Here is a 19949-nt window from a genome sequence, read left to right on the forward strand (position 1 = left end):
AATCGGTCAAGAGGTCACAAGGACGTGATGCTGCTTAACACTTTAACCGCAGAGGAGGGAAAAAAAAAAAAAGTGACACGCGAGGTGATTTTTATTTTCGTTCCAAGTTCGATGTACAAAGTTAATAAGCAAAACTGTTTATGTAATTGAGAGCAAAAATTCAGTGTGTTTTGTATTTAAATACATTGCAGTCTGTTATCACGACTTCTACCACTACAATTTTTTTTTACACGAGTCTGTACTTTGACGCAAGTACTGAGCTGATTTATCAACACTGCTTTCACCTTTGTCAAAAAGTCGAGAGATTATTATTGAGGTGTCAATCAAATAAGGCACCGGGACGTTAGCAAGGAAGCAGAAGAAGGAGTAGACGCATCGATCCCTTTTTGGCCTCTCGGAGAAAACTACAAAGTCAGCAAAGTGCCGAGTTGTGAGAGCGCCGCCTTTAAATGTGGACAAACGCGATGGACCAATGAGAAGGCGGCCGGCCTTTCACCACTTCCTGTTTGGGGACATCACACGTGGGCGTCTTTCCCGTGTGCACGCACTGGAGTATCTGGAGTAGATATTGATTGCTTCACACCTGACTGGGGTCGTCTTTGATATCGGACGCGTCACCGAAGAGGGGCGTGTCTTGGATGCCGACGTCACCGGCATTGGACGTGTCTTGGATGTGGCGTATATCACCTGAATCGGGCGTGCCCTGAGTGTGGGATTCGTTTTTGATGAGGGGCATGCCACAGAGGGTGGGTGTGTCTTTTCTGTCGGACGTATCACTGAAGAGGGGCGTGTCTTGGTTGCCGGCGTCACTGGAAATGGACGTGTCTTGGACATGGCATATATCACCTGAATTGGGTGTGTCCTGAGTGTGGGGTTCATCTTTGATGAGGGGCATGTCACAGGAGAGGGGTGTGTCTTGGATGCCGGACGTGTCATTGGAGAGGGGCGTGTCTTGGATGTGGGGCATATCACCTGAAGTGGGCGTGTCCTGAGTGTGGTGCTCATCTTTGATGAGGGACATGTCGCAGGAGAGGGGTGTGTCTTGGATATCGGACGTGTCATTGGAGAGGGGCGTGTCTTGGATGTGGGCGGTTTCACTGGAGTTGAAGTTTTCACTGGAAAGGGGCACCTCACGGGTGAGGATTGTGTCTTGGACGTCACATGCGTCACTAGAAATGGGCGTGTCTTGGATGTGGGGCGTGTCCCGAGCGAACGCATGTTGCGGGGCGCTTGCGGTTAAACACGAGGGGACGTCACAGCGACAGACGTCGTCGTCGTTGTCTGATGAATGTTCCGTCACGGCGGCGTGCGGCGTCCGTCCCTCTGATAGTGATGATGTCATGACAAAGACAGGCGCCGCGAGGTCCTCGTGTGTGGCGTCGTTGTCATCGTCGTCATGGGAACGTCTGGTCCACATGTGCACGTTGATCGGCGGCTCTGGCGCTTCCTCTCCAGAGTCCAGCGTGTGCCAGCGGGCCAGGCCCCGCCCCCTCGAGCGGGGGGGGCCGTCGGCACTCTCAGACGGGCCGACGGCGTCCACTGTTCCGCCGCGTCGCAGCCGCTGCCTCCTCACATTGGCACTCACCTGCGCACACACGCATCAGCTTGACATGCTAAATGGCCATTGTCATTAGCAAGTCAATGCTAATTTCCATTAGCCCATCTATGGTGAATCACATTTTGTCTTAGCATTAAGCTAGCAGACATTTGTTGTTGAATTCTCTTTCATAAAATTTTGAACATGTCAAAATGTCTTTGCGCCAAGAAAAACTGCCTGCCACCTTAAAACCTGTTGGCGCACGCCCGGCGAACGTCCTTGCGAGCTTGAACGAACCCTCGAAAAATCGCAAACACTCAAAAATCCGCCGCTCAGAGGGAAAAAGGGGCATTGCAAGGCAATTAGTTATTTACAGATTGCTCCAAAACCGATTGATAATATTGAAAATCATTCATTTTCTTGAGCAAAAATGACAAAAAGACAACTAGTGATATTTCAGCCATTTGCAGGTCCTGAAATCCCACAAGAGTCTCAAAAGGCTTCATAGGTGACATTCCCTGATCTAAACCCCGCCCCCTCAAAAGCCCATTTGAGGAAAAAAACAGAACGCTTGAGAAGCGGTTCGTCGAGACGCGTAATCGACAGAGGAGGAAGCGGACCTGCTCGGGTGCAGCTGAGCGCCGAGTCGGACTGCGGGAATTTTTCTTCATCTGCTGAATCCTGAAAAAAAGCACACAAAAAGCGCATCAATGCAGCAAAAGGCGGCCGAGTGGACGAGGAGGAGGAAGGCGGAGATGAGGCCGAGGAGGTGACAACCTGCTAGCGGCCGACTTGTGGCGAGCGGCATCGTTGAGTCGCAGACGCTGAACGAAGGAATGAGCTGCACGCACGCGCGTTGACACAGAAAAGACACTTTGTTTACTGTAGAAATGAACAACAAGTTACCACGGAATATTTTCTCATATCGTCTGATCTCAGCATTTTTCAGTTGTAAAACATCGGCACCGAAAACTAAGAAAATGAGAGAGTACTTCCACGTCTTATTAACTTGAAGTACTGTCAATACAAAACGGGTGAACATTCATACTGCGCTCCGGCGTAGTTGGGTGCAATGTCTAACTGTGACCAGGAGAGGGCGGCGTTTGCGAGACGCAGGTTTGTGTGAGCCATTACCCAGAGTGCCTTTGGGCACGGAGAGAAGTTTGATGGGCTCGTCATCCGGGGAAAGTCCCGACGCTTTCTGGAGCGATCGCACGATCTCCGTGTTCTGGACGAGAGCAAAGTCGGATGGTCACGCGGCGTCTCGTTGGTCGGACGCCGCAAGGGGGTGGGCTCACCTTCCCGCCTTGCTGGTGCGCGGCGTCCAGAGGCGTGCGCTGTTTCTTGTTGCGCAGGTGCGGGGAGGCTCCGGCCTTCAGCAGGATATCCACCAGCGCCTGGTGACAGGCCCGCACGGCGCAGTGCAGCGCCGTGTTCCCCTGATGGTTGCGCACGTTGACCAGCGCCTCGCTCTAAAGCGCACGCGACATTCACACAAGGCCAGGAAAAGACATGACAACACAAAACAAACAAATGAGCATCCGGACTTCCAATCTTGAGGCGACATAATGCTGTACAGCTGCCGCGGAGTGAGGGAAGAGGCGGAGTTTGACAACACCTCTGACAGAAGGTTCAAAAATGATTCTAATCTCAAAATCTGTTTTGATCCGATTCAACTAAACCGAATTATGATATGTTCAAATCGTTACATCCTAAATAAACCAAAAAAACATAACATCCTTGAGTCGTATTGCATGGATCAGATACGTACCAAATCGTCTTAAATGAGACACGTATATGAGATATAAATCGGTTGGACGTTGCTGATGATTTGTGGTTTCTTTGAATCTAATTAATAATGGCGAACTTTTATGTGATGTTGCATATCAATGAACATGACGACATGCAGATTATGGCTTGAACAGACGACTGGACCGCCTGACCTTACTACTCCCCGATGAGGCTGGATTGGACGTCTAGGCTCACCTGTATGAGTGTGGCGGCGGTGTCCAGGTTGCCATGGAGACAGGCGTGTATCAAGGCCGTGTTGCCGTAGCGATCCTTTTTGTTGAGCTTGGCGTTGCACTCCAGCAGGAACTTCACCACCTGGACGCACACGCACGCACGTCAGCAACGCCGCCGGGGCCGGCCGTCAATGGGCGGGAGGGGCCGCGCCCACCTGCAGGTGGTTGTACTGGCTGGCCAGGTGAAGGGGCGTGGCCTTGTGGTCGGTGCGGGCGTCCACGTCGGCGCCGTGGCGGACGAGGAGCGACGTCAGCTCCACGTGACCGTACATGCAGGAGACGTGGAGGGGAGTCACGCCGTCCGCGTTGGCGCTCGTCACGCACAACACGCCGCACGGGACCGCGCGCGCCTGAAAACAACAACGCGCGAGCTTGCTTTGACATGTGGCTGGGAAGCACACAGAGAAAGAGAAATCCAGATTTTTCCTTTTGAATGTAATGAAAAGAAAAAGACATTGCTAAAAGATGACCATCTTAGCTAAGTATAGCATAACTTTAGCTAGCGCGGTGAGATTTGGGCATGTACATATGCTAACGTGTTTTGATTGTAATTGCACATTTGTGTCATTGACCTTGTGAGCCGGCGCACACGTCGTGCATTGACACAGAGGATGACACAGAGACGCCTCGGCCAACGCGTCCGCCTCGTCCTCGTCCGTCCACTCCAACAGGTAACGCACCTAGAGGCGGACAGAATGAGAGACACAAGTTGAGCCAAGCAAAGAGAGAAAGAAAACAACAATCGGGAGAGCGAGACAAAAGGGAAAGAGAGAGCCATGAAACGAGATTCGAGCGCCGTCACCATTTGCACGTCTCCGTCCGCCACGGCCCGCAGCAGCTTCTCCACCTGTCGAGCACACACGCACGGTCAGCACGCAAAAGTCCCTTTGTTGCCTCGGCGACGGCGGCGGCGGCGTCACCTGGCGATGTCGCACCGACGCTCTCTCCGACGGGAGCTCGCGGTCCGGCGAGGACGACCCGCCGCTGGACGTGGACGAGCGAGTGCTGCGCTCTGACGTTTGAGTGAAAACCCGCGCGGGAGACTGACAGGGAGGGGGAAAGGGGCGGGGCAAAGACAGCGAGAGGAAGACAAGGCGGCACGTCATTGGCCACAGGGCAACCGGTCGTGGGTCTTTTGCCTTTGTAAGCGAGGCCGTCAGCCATTTTGTGTTAATGGAAGCAGTGCACGTCAGCAGCCGTTATTTAAAAAAAAAAAAAAAGTAGCGCTGGTAAAACCAAGTGTGCTGAACGTGTGCGGACGTGACGTCCTCACCTGGGCGCCGCCGCCGTTCCTGCAGCGCTGCTCCTCGTCCTTCCGCAGCAAGGTCAGCACCTGCACACCAGCAAGCGGGTCTTGTGACACTCACACTAACTGCTTGCAAGCTCATTTGTCAAATCACTTCCAGATTGAAGAATTTGCATTTGCAGAAGTTAGCTACGGCATCCCACAAGGATCCACGCTCGGACCATTACCGTTTGCTTCCTTTCGGCCGTATTCATCGAAAGCTCTCTGTTAGCTCTGACACGCAACTTTATTTATCAAGGAAACGAGGGAATCCAGTCAGCAATCGAAACTGCAGCCACACTTCACCGACATCAACAACAAATTGCATGAGCGCTAACTCGCAAAACTCAGAAACTGAAATCATAGTCAGTGACTCCCAGCACTTAATTCCCACATACAAGTGTCAAGAATTGCATTGAATTCCCGCCGCTATCTGAAAAAAAAAAAATAAATAAATAAATAAATAAATCTTTGCCAAGAGATTGCCTGAGCAAGTGTGTAAAGCGCCTCCAGCTGGTCCAAATTGCCCCTGCACAACTTCAAAGCAGAACCAGGAGGAGGAGATCTTATTTTTCCAGTACTAGCCTATAACATTTGGAATTGGGAGTCAAAATCCTCCTTCCAAGGCCGGCCGGGTACACACATGAGGATAATTGGGCTGCTTTTGTTGTCAATTTTGTCCCTTCCGACCATCTTAAGCCTTCTGAGATGATTCTTCTGACTGAGGTGTGTTAAGAGTGGTCCCAATAATCAGGTCCGAAATGTATCGGGCCTTCAATATTCACAAGCAAAAACATTTTCAAGGCTCTCGCCTCTGGTACTTTTCAGAAACACTCGGGCAAGATGGGAACACATCCACAAGTGTGTGATCTCGATTTCTGAGAGATCACATGAGATTTCGAGACGGGTCAAAAGTCATCAAAACTCATGCAAACAAACAAATAACTTTGCTGATATGGGAAATATTCAATTCACTATATGACTACTTTGAACCATAGAGGCCCCAGTGTTCACCGTTTGTGACACAAAACACCCAAATTTCACTCTTTGTGTGTGTTTTTGTTTTGTTATTTGCTGCTACTTTGGCACCGTCTTGCGGCATCTAAAGGCAGTTGAAAACCTTTTTGGAGGCGGCGTCAATTAGGTGCAGCTATTTGCCGTATCGTTACACTCGCCCAAAAACAGGGCGTGTTCCTGTAACACACGCACACGCATTGACCTTTGAGTTGAGGGCACAGTGGGCGGGCGTGTGCGCGCTGTTGTTGAGCGCGTGTACGCTGGCGCCGTTCTCCAGCAGAACGCGGATGATGGCCTCGTAGCCCCAGCGCGACGCCAAGTGCAGCGGCGTGTCGCCTTTGTCGTTGCGCAGGTCCAGGCAGCACGTTTGGAAGTCGTAGTAGACCAGCGCCTTCACGCACTGACACACGGCAGCAAAAACATCATCATCAAGTGACTCGTTCAACATGGTCATGTGCTGCACGACGATAACGCGACAGGGCTGCCTGCTGTCTGTGTGTTGTTGTTTTTTAAACTTTGATTCATTTTATTGAGATATTTAGCTCTTTGAGGAGCGTTGATGTCGCTTGTCGTCAAATACGTTTTTTTATGGGAGTGGCCGGAGAAAAGCCTTGGCCAGCTCTGCTTTCATCATTCAGCTTGGAAAGTGTGAAATAAATAAATAAATGAATAAATCTATGGCCAGCAGATGGCAGCATTGTGCCTCTTTTGGATGAGCTCGCCACGAGGTGATGGATCTTTGGAAGTTTAACGGTTCCAAACAGCTTATGATTGACCAAAGTGTTTGTCACGTTAAATCCACTACAAAGACTGTCACAAAAGAGTGAAAAGGTGACGGAGATTATTCAAATTTAGAAGTAGAAGTGATGACATCATTTGCAAACAAACAAACACACTATGGACGACTATTGAAAAAACGTGAGGATGGTTTGACAAATGTTGCATTGTTACGCGGGTTGATTGTTTTGTAAATACATTATTTTGACATCAAAAGCACACCTTCACCGTTAATTGTAGTTGGAATTTTATAGGAGAGAAGGACTGTTCAGATGTTTGAGGTATCATTAAAAGCAAAATTATTGGCATCAAAGTCACCGTTGTGCGTTTTTTGACAAAAAGCTTGTTTTCTGATTTTTTTTCATCCAAAATAGGTGGTTTTGGTGAAATCAATTCCATGTTTTACCGCTGATTACTAAAAAATGACATAAGGTGGAAACACCACTTCTGTGCTGAAACAAAAGAGTAATCTTTTATTTGCTAGTTTCTGTGCTTACATATTCATACAACACAATATTGAAAGATCAGTCAAAATGCTATTAAATTAGGTCATCAAGAGTTTTTTTTTTGGCGGGGGGAAAATGGCTGACATTCAAAGAGTTGACTTGTTTTTCTTTCTGAAGTTTTATTTTTATCTGTGTAACAGCATTTGGTTTCCTTTTAAAGTGCTCTTGAAATCAAGTTGCATTGAGTGTGGGGCTGGCCAATTTTACGATGGCGATTAGTGATCACGATAAATTTCAGGCCAATTACGGTGATCAGCTGTGAAATTCCATCAGTTGCGGTGGAAACATGCGTGACAACAGCCAATCAGAGTCAATTTATAAATGCTCCAGTCATGGGACATTTCAGAAAGAAAAAAAAAAAAAAAAAAGAAAAGAAATGATATGTTCAATATCCTGTCTTTTCACCGAGTGTGTGTGTGTGTGTGTGCGACTCACATCCTCGTGTCCGTACATGCACGCCAGGTGCAGCGGTGTGTTGCCGTTGTTGTCTTGAGCGTCCGCATCTGCCTTGTAGTGCAACAGCAGCAGCTACACGCACACACCATTGATTACAACATCATTACACTCATGTCAAGCCCAGTCCGTGCATTTCCTTCTCTTCTCCATTGTTTGCGTCATCTTAAATAAGTGGTTGTCAAACTGGGGGGGTCCTGGATCCTCCAGCTCACAGACAATGAGCACTAGACGATGACGTATGACTTGAAAAAGTACCGTGACACCCTGGTATCCCTTTTGGCAGGCCAGGTGTAGCGGCGTCAGCGTGTGGTAATCCGTGGCGTTCACCGGCGCGCCTTTGGACACCAGGAGGTCAATCAGCTGCGCCTGACCTATAAACACACACACACAAGATGTGTCGGAGTGGTGTTGCGTGTAGAGCTGGGAGATATTTCTTAATGATAAAATCTAAAAAAAAAAAATTCACAACATTCAAATCCGCTTTGCCAATAGAAAAAGTCAATGGCAACGATCAAAATCTTTCTGTGATTTGTTTTATTTTGCCTGAGAGCTAACAAGCTTTGACATTTTTCCTCCGAAAAAAAGCACCAATATATCAGTTTTTAATAGATGTAAAAAAAAAAATGAACTTTTTGACTTATGTAATTTAATTTCATTTTCTTGTCATACATCGAAAAATGTAGAAATGAATCCGCTTGTGTTGTCTAATTTTTAGCAGGTCTTAAAGTTGGCAACCGCTTAAAAATTTTAAAAAAATAAATAAATAAATACTAAGGGGTTGGAAAAGTGGCTAAAAATGTATGATGTTTGCTGTTTCGATTTGCACGGATGAAGGTGGCATCGTCAGGCATCGGGAAAGGATGAAGCACACTTGTGCAAGTCCACGATTCTCTTGCAGATATTTTGGACTTTGCATGATGTTGCACAATGAAGCAGAGCGTGTGTGCCTTCAAATACGTCCACAGGTGTGTCTCTAATACACGGGTTGTCAATAAACCAATCAGAAGCTTCCAAATGCATGACATTCTCATCATCAGGGTTTTCATAAAATGTTTCAAAGTCAATTTCTGACTTTGAGAACAATCATCAAAAAATGTCACCCAAAAAACTTCTGTCATTTTTCTGGCATCAAGAAAATAGAAAGAATTTTGATATTCCTAAATGAAGAAAAGTTTAGTCTGATTTCATGTCAGACGGTATGAAAAAAAAAGTGTCTTTTTTATACCATGACATAAACTTCTACTTTCAAGTGTCAGCCATGTTGTTAGTGTAAAAAGTTGCATTTTCAAGCGGCAAAATGGCAAGAAGCAAAGTGATGAGGCTGCGCGTTACTGCTGACCACAGATGGCGGCGACGTGCAGCGGCGTGTACCCTCGCTCGTCTCTGGAGGACGCCGTGACGATGGACGGGTCGTTCAGCTTCCTGCACACACCGGCAAAGACGGTCAAACGGTCGTCGCTAACAAAAGACCAATCGCAGTCACAATCGCATCACATTCAACGTCACGGGTGCGCGCTGTCAACTACTCCCCAAAGTTTGGAATATTTGGCTTTGGGAAATTTCAGTGGCCGTTTCCTGTTTGGTGGCGAGGTGCAGTCTCGCCATTAACATTGCAGTACCACTGGGAAACACGAGGGGGCAGCGTGGTGAATTTCTTCCACATTCCAATGCATGAACTTTACTAGCATAACGCCAAATACTGAGTTGCGCCTGTATAATAAGGACGTGTTTACAGAGCCACACGTACACGCCACGCATGCATATACTGGCAGCAAACGAGTCAAAAAGTCTGACCCAGATAGTTGAAGGTCACAGAGGTCACAGGAGCACAAAGGGTGACACGGCCGCGCGTCCTCTTCGCTCTCGCCTTCGCTCAACAGGCGCTCCACCTCCGCCTCGTTCCCGTTGGCGACGTGCTGCACACGCAAACGCACACACACACACACTCACACGTGAGCGACAAGCACGACGGAGGAAGTCGAGCTGCGCAAGTGAGGAAAGGTCAAAGGTCCTGCGGCTGACCTCGAACAAGCGGCTGATGGGCGTCGAGGCGCCGGCGAGATCCACGTTCATTTGCAGCTTGTTGTTGGCATCGACGCAACCCTGAACACAACGCACGCGTTTATCAGCGTGCGCGTTTATCAGCGTGCGCGTTTATCAGCGTGCGCGGGCTACGCACCGAGAGCGTGTGGTGCAGCTTCCCCAGGTTGATGTACTCCACGGCCGCCTCGAAGGTGCTCAGGCAGTAACTCAGCTCGTCTTTGCTGGACTGACTGAAGCAGAAGTTCCTCATGTAGCTCAGGTTGGCCATCCTGCAAACGTGCAACGCAGAGTTCAGAGTTCATGTCCTGCCTGCCTGCGTGTCGTACGCGTGCGCTCCACCTTCAGGTCTCAAGCGCTCACCAGTTGGGGATTTCCATCTTGACCAGCAGATAGAGGATGATAGACAACAGGTCGTCGGCGCACACGGCTTCCACGCTGACTGCAAAGCACGCGCACAACAACATCAACGACGCAAAAAAACACAAAGAACACAAAAGAAAACAACGCCCAAGCACATGACAAACACACAAAACAAGACGACACAACACTCACAAACTAGAGATAGACCGATACGTTTTTTTTTTTCAGGGCCGACACCATAGCGATTATTGGTAGACAAGGAGGCCAATAACTGATATTTGGAGCTGATACAGTGGTACCTCTACTTACGAACGTCTCTTCAAACCAAATTTTCAAGTCACGAAACGCCTCAACGGGGAAACATTGCCTCTTGTGACGAAAGAAATTTCAGGATACGAAAGGTAAAAGTATGGGCTGCTGCTCGCAGCTCCGGAGTTTCCTGAACGCAACATACTCATAGCGGCTCTGCCGTTGGCTAGCCTAGCATCTTCCTGGCATCCCGTTGGCTAATGGGAGGGACCTCTTCCGTATGTGTCTCTGTGTGTAGATAGATATGTCTATGCGGCGTCCTCGTCATTCGCCCCCTCGGGCCATGAGGTGTTCCGATAGTTTGACGTGAATTAGAAACGTGGAAAAGAAAAAAAAAAAAAAAAAAAAAAAAAAAAAAGGAGAAAAACATTTTTTTTGTCCATACAAACGAGGCGGCCTAACTTGCCCGACGTCCATCGTGTTGGCATTTCTCTGCCTCAAAATCGAAATAAGCCTAATCTTTATCGTCGACTCAAAAGCTGTGCTGATCGCAAATGATGCAACGCTGCCATCTACAGCGACGTCGGTGGTTTACAAACCTTTAGTAGGTGAGACGAGCTTTTGCGCCGAGCGTTTGAAAAACATGCTTCAGGGGCGGTGGCATAAACGGTTCGATTCCAGTTGGAAACGAGGCTGAAAGTGAGCTCGAGGTTTGTAAGGCGAGTCGCGATGTGTGGTGCGCGTTCGCCGCTACCTGCGGAGGACGGCGTGCGGGTGGCGGTCAAGGCCACCCTGCGCAGGCAAAGCAGCTTGAGGAGCGGCGACGTCTGCTGGTTGAGTTGACTCAGCTCCCGTTTGGCGCGAGACAAGTTGATACTGAAAGCGCAACGGCGGCGAGACGAAGAAGAAGAAGAAGGAAGGACGAGAACAAGAGAAATGAGTCACCACATTGGACCGCTTTCACCAAGCTAGCCTGTTAGCGTTTGTTAGCATGCAGCATCCTGAGAGGGAACTAGCTTTGTCCTGTGACCATCCTCCAAAATCAGGCTGGCAAAAAAAATGAAAATAAAATAAAAATCCCACTAGTTCATTTATAAGATTTTTCTAATTGCTCATTTTGAAGCTCTCTTCTGAAAACTACTACATCAACATTTCATTAACATATGAAGTACTCTTAAAAAAAAAAAAGGAAACAGATGAACCATGAAAAAATACATATTTTCTACTCATAGCAAATATGAAAAAATAGATAGAAAAATATAAAATAATACAAGAAAGAGGAGGTGTTATTATGGTGTAATGGGGTGTGATATCTAACTGCAAGGAGTGAAAGAGAGGGGTGGCTGCCTTACGGGACGCTCCAAAGGAGAAACGAGAAAGAGGCACGGACTGGATGTTGGAACAGCCGAGCGATGGCCGGCAAGCGTTCCAAATAAATGTTGTGGTTCACATTTTACCTAGAAAACCAAATCCAAAAAGTCGGACGGACTGGGACAAATCCTTTGAGCTGTGCAGCACGCGACAAAAATCAAAGTGCAGCGGCAAAAGGGGGAACGCTGATTGGCTGTTGTCACGCACATTTCCAACTTCATCGGATCCAGGAAATAGGCTCACAGCTGATCCGCAGGGAATGTATTCATTAATCAGAACATCGGCCGGCCCGACTGCAACGACATTCGAGTCTTCACTCGAACCGGACGTTGAGGCCTGTCACGGATTAGTTGACTGTGACATGGATTGACTTTGCCGTCTCCTTCGCAACACGACAACACGGCAGCCGTCTGGTCGCATTTGCTTCAATGTTTTCTTCGGGACTCTTGCAAGAAAATGCAAGCGCGTTAAAAGATTTGGAGGAGCTGATTGAGGAGCCAGTTAGGAATTTTTGTCGACGGAAACTGTCCTGCTGTTTAAAGGCAGACTGAAAAAAAAAAAAAAAAGAGGAAGAAAAGCCCATTCAGAAGGCGTTGCGGCCACCTGAAGTGCGCTTTGACGCCGACGTCTTTGTGCTGCAGCTCGTGAAGACTCCTGGTGATCTTGTTGAAGGCGGCGTCCTGTCGGATACAGGCAAGGACAAGGCGTCAGTCTCGGAGCGGCTAGTCTCGGGCGCTAGGCTCCGCCCACCTGGCTGGCTTCCAGCGTTCCCACCAGGTTGAAGACGAGCGAGTGGATGCCGTGATGGACGTACACCTGCCGTGAACGGAGCGCCCGCGTGTCACTCAGCCCAGCAAGCAAAAACACTTTGCCGACTTTCTGCTTGCTTACCTCCACCGCTTGTTTCAGAAGACTCATTTGCAGCTCCTGCTTGGCCAGCACCTTCTGCGCACAGCACCACAAATTCATGGCACATCGTCGGAAAGTGCTGGGCAAAGTCATGAAAATGTTTTGTCTACCAGTCAATATGGAACCGATGTATTAGCTTTCTTTTGCCGCGCGGCGATTTCTTTTGCCGCTGTGCTCCTCGCGTGCTCATCAATATGAAAATCCGGACCATGTAAAGCCTGTTTATCAGAACGTCACAAAAACATTGGCAACGTTGCAAGCTGCAAGTTGTTTACGACCAAGATCCTGTATTGATCCACATGATCTTCAAGCTCAATTCGAAAAAAAAAACGATAAGATGACGATGACGAAGCCTCACATGATTTTCATCATAGAAATCAAGAGCGCAGCGGAACTGGTTTGTGTGGCATCACAAGGTTACCATAGCGACGCAGATGATGATTGTCTACACGAGCGAGCGTGTTAACTTTTTTGGTTCGTACTCACCAGGCGAGCGTCTCGCAGCACGCACTGAAGACACTTCGTGTAAAGGCCGTGGACCGAGTCCTGACACCACAAACACGTCATCAGCCGGACAGACATTTCATGTGTGACATTTCTGACAGCGGCAAGCGTAAGCGTGTCTGTCCTACTATGTGGTGCCTGAGTCCCTTCCTGTCGTGCGCCTTGAAGGTCTGGCAGAAGTTGCCGATGAGTTTGTCCAGCTTGTGGCTGTGACGTCCCAGGAACTCCTTGACCTCTTCCAGGCTCCTCAGGTGGTACGCCCTCCTCGGCGCCGCCGCCGGGTCCGGACCTTGCTGGACCGCTTCCACGGGCCTGGAGATGCACAAGATGCTGTAGCCCTCCTCCCTGGCGTTGTAGAAGGTTTCCTCGAACAGGATGGGGACCGACACCGGCGGCGGCAGGCCGGACCCTAACAGGACCTGCCTGTCCTGGATCCGGACCTCCTGCAAGGAAAGCGCAAAAGATGGTGAGGATTAAGAATGGATTGTTTCTCTGCGTCAACTACTTCACCCTCAATAGGAAAACGCCTACCTGTCCGTCTGCCGTCAGGTAGCCGTCCTCCACGGGCTGAAGCACGTAGCTGTCAAAGTGAAGTTCCGACACCATGCTGCCCTCTAGACTTCCACAGCACGGCACCAGAACCTGCACGTGTAGCGACAAGCTAATAAAGCTAGCTGTCCCTGCTACATTACTGGAAAACAAACATGCTAACGTGGCAAACCGGTACATTTATGGCTCCAAAAAAGTTCAAACAACTAGCCAAGTAGTAGTGAGATGCTAGTTCTGTCTACATCGGAGATGCCGGCACCTTTCATCACCTCTCAGGAACATTTTGGAAATTTTGTTTGGAACGTTTTGATTTTTGTTACAAACATTTGCCAAAACACAAACATGCCACCCGAATGACAAGTCTTTTAAGAGTTTTGAATGACAAAATATTGCCAGCTTAGTAGGGCTGTGCAATTAATCGAAATTCAATTACGATTATTGCGCTCCACGACTACAAAGTTGGCATAATCATAAAAAAAATTATTATTAATATTCATTTCTATCCAACGCACTATGTTTGATTACACAAGGAAATCATACTTGAATTTAAACATTTGCACCTTTTTAAAAATGTTATAACTATTTTTATACATTTTGTTTGGTCCAAAAGGAACTTCCTTTTATATTTTTTACGTTTAAACATTTTCTTGTTTTGTACCCAAAAAATTACTGATCGTTTGAATGTTTTTTTAGCCAAGCTAAATAGATAAAAAAAAAAAATAATAATAATAATAATAATAAACAAGTAAGATATAATGTAATTTTTAGAACATTTATTGCACAGATCTCAAAAATCAAAATAAAAACTCTATTGTGCAAACAAACAAGCATATTCAGCAAAATTAGCAAGTTAACGCGGCTAGCAGCTACGCGACCAGCATTTGGATAATATCAAAAGAGAGGAAAACGGTGCTGATGTCAACTTGTCAAAGAAAAGACAGAAAGAAGCTGACATAAACATGGCGCTTATGTGACACATGACAATCATTCAATCACATTCGCTGCGGTTAGCATGCACAGAAATGGCTTCATCCCCCGCGCCCCCCCCCCCGAGTGAATTGCAATAAAATTATCAGTGGCAGCAGCAGTTCTTACAACTTCTACACTGGTGCCATGAAATACGCCTTTGTGAATCATGGGAACCTCCAGCGACACGCCCACTTGTTCTTTCAACTGCTGCCAAGCTCGACTAGTCAGAACCAGGCCACGTTTGGATCTTATCACAACTTCTACAGCAGCTAACTTCATTTGATACGCAAGCAGCCATCTGCTTGAGCTCCAGTCTTCAAAGCGTGAGCGGAAATTAGGACAATTAACGTGCAAGTCGGCGCTTGAGAGCATGAGCTCAACAATCCGGAAAAAAAAATAAATAAAAAATAAATCAAAAACTCACTTTCAAGCTCCCAGCAACATAGTGTCTTGCGATACTTTAAAGCAGCACTGGGCAAGAAATCGATCTTAATCATTTTTTTTCACAACTCTTTTGATGAAACATTGACTTACAAGTACAGTAGTTGAATGGGACTTCATGGCCTGAGGGGGTCTGTATCGTTTTTACTGGCACAAAGCAACTTTGAGGAGGATGGGAACAACCCCGGCACACAAAAAAATACAAATGCCCTGAATTGCTTGCTTTACGGCATACTCACGTAGACCGACCGGTAAATTGAGCGCCAAGAGCTTGGCTTTTGAACTCAGCTTCCTTTTCACCGCGACTGATTGATGCCGAGTCAGTACGCCTGAGCAATCTGTCAGTCCATAGCTCCACTCTTTCTCCATTCGTGAACAAGATCTGAAGATACTTGAATTCCTCCGCTTGGGGTACAAAGTCGTCATGCCCAAGCTAGTCACTCCGTCTCAAATGGGGAGCCCGCACAGCTTGTGGAAGAACCTCATTCGGGTAGCTTGTATCCGGGACCCTGTTCTTTCGGTCCCGACCAACAAATGGTGACCATAGGCGGGGGTAAGAATCTAGAAATGGAGAGTTTCGCCTTTGGGCTCAGCACCCTCCTCACGACAGACCGATGCAGTGTCGGGATCACTGACCCATCTGTCAATTCATATCTTTTGTTCCGTTTTCCCCTTAACAAGACCCCAAGGTACTTGAACTCCTCCATTTGTGGTAGGGTGGATCTCATCACCAACCTGGAGAGGCCAGTCCACCCGAGGACTAGGGAGTCGGATTTGGCTTCGCGAAGCGCTCCAGCGAAATTTGGAGACGGCGGCTTGAGGACGCCAACCAAAACATGATCTGCAAAAAGCAGAGATATAACGCCGAGGTCTGACGCCACTGCGCCCAGAAATTCTGTCCATGAAGGAACAGAATCGGTGACAAAGGGCAGACTTGGGCCAAGTCCAACCCTGACTGGAAACCAATCCGACTCACTACCGACAAGGCGGACCAAACTCTGACAAAAGACGTCTTAGGGGTATGATATCCCATACTCCCAGAGCACCTCTCAAAAAACATGATATATTGTTCATAGAGCCCTGCAGAAAAAACATGATGCGCTCACCGCAAGTTTCGATTGAATGAAAAACAAGACAGATATGAGAACTTGATTCGGGGGCCAGTGCTAAGTTCTTACGATGCCGTGCAGCTGGGCCACGCGGTCGCAGAGGTCCGGCCTGAGCTTCTCCAGGGCCACGAAGAACGGGTTCTTGGCGATGTTCTCGTCGTACACCGCCATGGGGGGCTGCAAGCGCGCCAACTGCCGAAGGAAAACAGCCCGGCGTCAGCTTTGAGGGAAGAGCGCTGTTCCTCACATTTGACACGACGCCTCGTCGCCACGACACTGACCACCTTTGCAACTTTTAGCATAGATATGTTGTAACTGCATGGTTAGGTTGATATTTTTTTGGGTCTCATATTTCAGTGTAGCTAACGCTTAACTAACATTTTAGCGTAGCTTGACAATTTTGGGGGCTCAGATTTTTAGCACAGTGGCATATTAACTCACATTTTTAAGCTCTGTTCTTAGCATGACTATGTTTCAACTAACTTTTGAGCTTAGTTATGTTGCAAGTCGTCATTTTACCAAATTACTGTACGTTTCAACTAAAATGCTGGGTTTGTTTTAAATAACATTTTGTCGTAGTTGTGATTCAAGTAGATTTTTTTTTTGTTACGATTTAACTCAAATATTTGTATCCAATATTTTAGTTGTTTCAACTGACATTTGTAAGTCAACATTTTAGCACACTTGCATTTTGGCTTATATTTTGAGGGGTTTTTTTTGTCAGATACTGTATATATTTCTGGCTGGTTAGCATATCACGTTAAGCGTATTTGTCTAGATCCTTAATAACATAGGAGTTGTCACAAGCCCAAAGTTGATAAAGATTAGCAACATCCTCTTTCTCAAGAAGAACTTTAAAAGAACTTTGGGGAGAAACCTTTGAACATATGAGTGTAGTTTTGTTTTAACATTGATTTTCAACTAAACTTTGAGCTCATTTAAAGAAAACGGCGCAAGGAAAGCCTAAAAAATGCCTCCAACGCAGCCACACACACACGCAAAAAGTGAATCAAAATTTTTTGTCTCAGCAACACAAAGAGGAAGCGGCAAAGAGGAAGTCAAGCAAAGTGAGACCTGACAGCAAAGCAGACGACCAAGTGGGCGCACTCACCTCCTCACGCGGCACCTTCATGGCGTCACCCACGCACGCAAGCACGCGCACACAAACTCCGGTGCAGTCAACAGGCTGACTGGAGCTGCTTCCTACTCCTCAGTTGGGATCAAAGTGTGGAATGAGATCACGCGAGGCCACCTTGTGATTCCCCGACCAGGAATGTCCCGACCCCTCGTGACGGGATGCGCTCGCACCAGCCATTACGTCACTCAACGCCACGTGACCGCCGATGACCTCACATGAAGCCAGATTACAATTCTGTGCGCTAGTTACGCACCAGCCCGTTCCCTCTTTGCGGGGGTCCACTGAACTGCTTTTTATTATCCCCCCCCCCCCCCCCATTAAACCGTGATAACTAGTTCTGTAAAATGCGTTTATAGATTAATTTACTGATTTCATCGATTATCGCCTTCATTCAATTACTCCATCTAGTATGCTCTCTCCTTCTTTGAAAAATAAACCCTCCAATTGATAAGTGGCAGCCAGCCGAGGACGCGCGTGCTCCGGGACAACTCTCACTTCTTCGTAAAAGTTTCACTGAATGCTCAGAACTACAATACCCAGAATGCACCACTGGATTGCTCTGAAACAAATGTCGAAAATGTCACAGTGTGTGGCGTACTCTTGCGCTAATAGGTCTGGGAGTAGCACTACATGCACATTTTATTGGTAAGAATGCGATTATACATGTTCTCTTATAAAAGGTACTGTATATCTCTGAGTGCCGGTCAAAGATGCGTCTGCGTCATGTCAGAAACATCAACGTTGAAATGAAAGCAAGGCCCATCAAGACAAAAATTGCTGCGAAATGTAAACCCGATTCACGACACTGAGATGATGTACTCTGACTGGTTGATGCAAACAGTGAAGGTTGTTCTTTGAGAGGCTCTCATGACTCCACACTGGGATCCTGGCGTAAAACATGCACCGATAACAGCGTTTTCCGTCAAAACCAGACAAGTTGTCAGTAATGGCGGCAGCGCAAGATGGCTGCCCTCTGGCTTGAGTCGTGAGATAAGGCCAATTGTTAGTGCAGTCATACAGTATATACTGTAAGTCTGAGCCTCAGGCCTTGGAGGACTTTCAAATTTCAAGAACAGTGCTGGAACAGAAACGTTGTGTGTGTGTGTGTGGTGTTGTGTGTTGAAATAATCAGAGCACACACATACGCACGCACACACACACAATAGGACCAAGTGTGAAATGCCTGTTTTGGGTTTATATTTTATTTTTCTGTTACAGCTGTAGCTGTTGTGAAATGCAGCAATTTTATATAAATAAAATTGTATTGTATTGAAAATGGTGGCACGGTGGTCAACTGGTTAGCACGTCCGCCTCACAGTTCAGAGGTAGCGGGTTCGATCCCGGCCCCGGCCTCCCTGTGTGGAGTTAGCATGTTCTCCCCGTGCCCGCGTGGGTTTTCTCCGGGTACTCCGGTTTCCTCCCACATTCCTAAAACAAGCATGGTAAGTTGATTGGATTCTCTAAATTGCCCCTAGGTGTGATTGTGAGTGCGGATGTTTGTCTCTGTGTGCCCCGCGATTGGCTGGCAACCAATTCAGGGTGTCCCCCCGCCTACTGCCCGAAGACAGCTGGGATAGGCTCCGGCACGCCCCGCGACCCTTGTGAGGAGAAGCGGTATCGATAATGGATGGATGGATGTATTGAAAAATCCTTATGTGTGTACTGGACCTAAGTCCTCTAAACATTTGATGATGACTTTAAATAAAATTATACAAATCAACCGTAAACGTTACAACCATTTACATATATAAACAATTTAGTCTTCGATTAACTTAACGAATGTTGTGTGTGCGCGTGTATTTGCATATTCTTATTTATGTGTCTATCCGGGGACCTCGAGTCTGTATGTAAATAAAGGTGATGGATGCTCTGCCGAGGATTCCTCCAATGTAATTCTGTTAAATGACGGTGCTAACAAGACAACGGAGCTTGTTGAGAGCTTAACAGGTGAACTCGAATCCAAAGATCGAGTTCGAAGCAGTGGAGCTGCTTCGTAATGTTGCATTGGGACATGTTTGTGTTGTTGTGTGTTGTCGGCTGCTGTGACTCAGCCAATCCGAACCGGGCCCGGAAGTGGCCACAATTCGCTCCATCGGATCAGCAGCGAACAACAAAATAGCCGTCGTAAGGGCAACAATGTCTAATGCTTGGGCCGGAAGACGACCCAAGACAAAAAAGAGGGCACTGTTGTCATTACCTTTTCGTCCTCGGCTCATGCGGCTGCTCGCAGGCCCGTCACTCGCCGACTCGCAGCTCCGTTAGCCGCTTAGCTCAGTGGCGGCGGCTAACCATTGGCAGTACAGTCCCGTCACGCTGGCTGACAGCCATTGTCCTGAGAAGGCTCAAGACAAGAACAAATACATGTTCCGGTTCCGACCTATTAAACGCATCGATTCATCTCAAGTGGGCAGCACTTGACGCTCCATGGCGAGCTCAGAGTAGATAGAGAAACAGTACACTCTATCGGCTAGCGTGTGTACTACAGGTCACGCTTATATACTGTAGTTCGTGTTGTGCACGTCAACATATGGAACTAAAAAAAACAGTTTGAATATGTGTCATTTTTCATTCAAGATATCCGTAAAGTAATTGTCAAGAGTCGAAGCGATAGCCACTGATATCCCCAAACTCCAGTTGAGTTTCTTTTGCCCAGTCAGAACAGAACTACAATCTGCAGATCTGTAACGTCACTTTTGCCTTTCACG

At 47.5% G+C, this 19949-nt stretch overlaps 1 protein-coding gene across 2 annotated transcripts; it reads right to left on the reverse strand.

Moving 5' to 3' along the window:
• Window positions 1-73: 73 nt before the first annotated feature.
• On the reverse strand, window positions 74-19693 carry ankrd27 (ankyrin repeat domain 27 (VPS9 domain)). 2 transcript variants are annotated; one of them, XM_086028537.1, is made up of 28 exons: window positions 19442-19693; window positions 16176-16298; window positions 13570-13680; window positions 13167-13481; window positions 13021-13080; window positions 12517-12570; window positions 12376-12441; window positions 12229-12305; window positions 11009-11130; window positions 10006-10084; window positions 9782-9914; window positions 9625-9705; window positions 9397-9518; window positions 8942-9024; window positions 7858-7973; window positions 7582-7674; window positions 6066-6263; window positions 4835-4894; window positions 4482-4604; window positions 4364-4408; window positions 4134-4241; window positions 3717-3911; window positions 3524-3643; window positions 2836-3009; window positions 2672-2765; window positions 2315-2378; window positions 2158-2218; window positions 74-1585 (listed from the first exon to the last, which is right to left on the reverse strand). In XM_086028537.1, the coding sequence occupies exons 2-28, from the start codon at window positions 16275-16277 to the stop codon at window positions 578-580; spliced, it is 3864 nt and encodes a 1287-aa protein (XP_085884663.1). In that variant the 5' UTR covers window positions 16278-16298; window positions 19442-19693; the 3' UTR covers window positions 74-577. The 2 variants fall into 2 exon arrangements, with proteins under 2 accessions (XP_085884663.1, XP_085884664.1); XM_086028538.1 differs by having other exon boundaries at window positions 1440-1585; window positions 2315-2419.
• Window positions 19694-19949: the final 256 nt, after the last annotated feature.

This window comes from Filicampus tigris, chromosome 4 (genome assembly GCF_054856515.1).
Source record: "Filicampus tigris isolate MCC_2025a chromosome 4, RoL_Ftig_1.0, whole genome shotgun sequence".
Lineage (NCBI taxonomy): Eukaryota > Metazoa > Chordata > Actinopteri > Syngnathiformes > Syngnathidae > Filicampus > Filicampus tigris.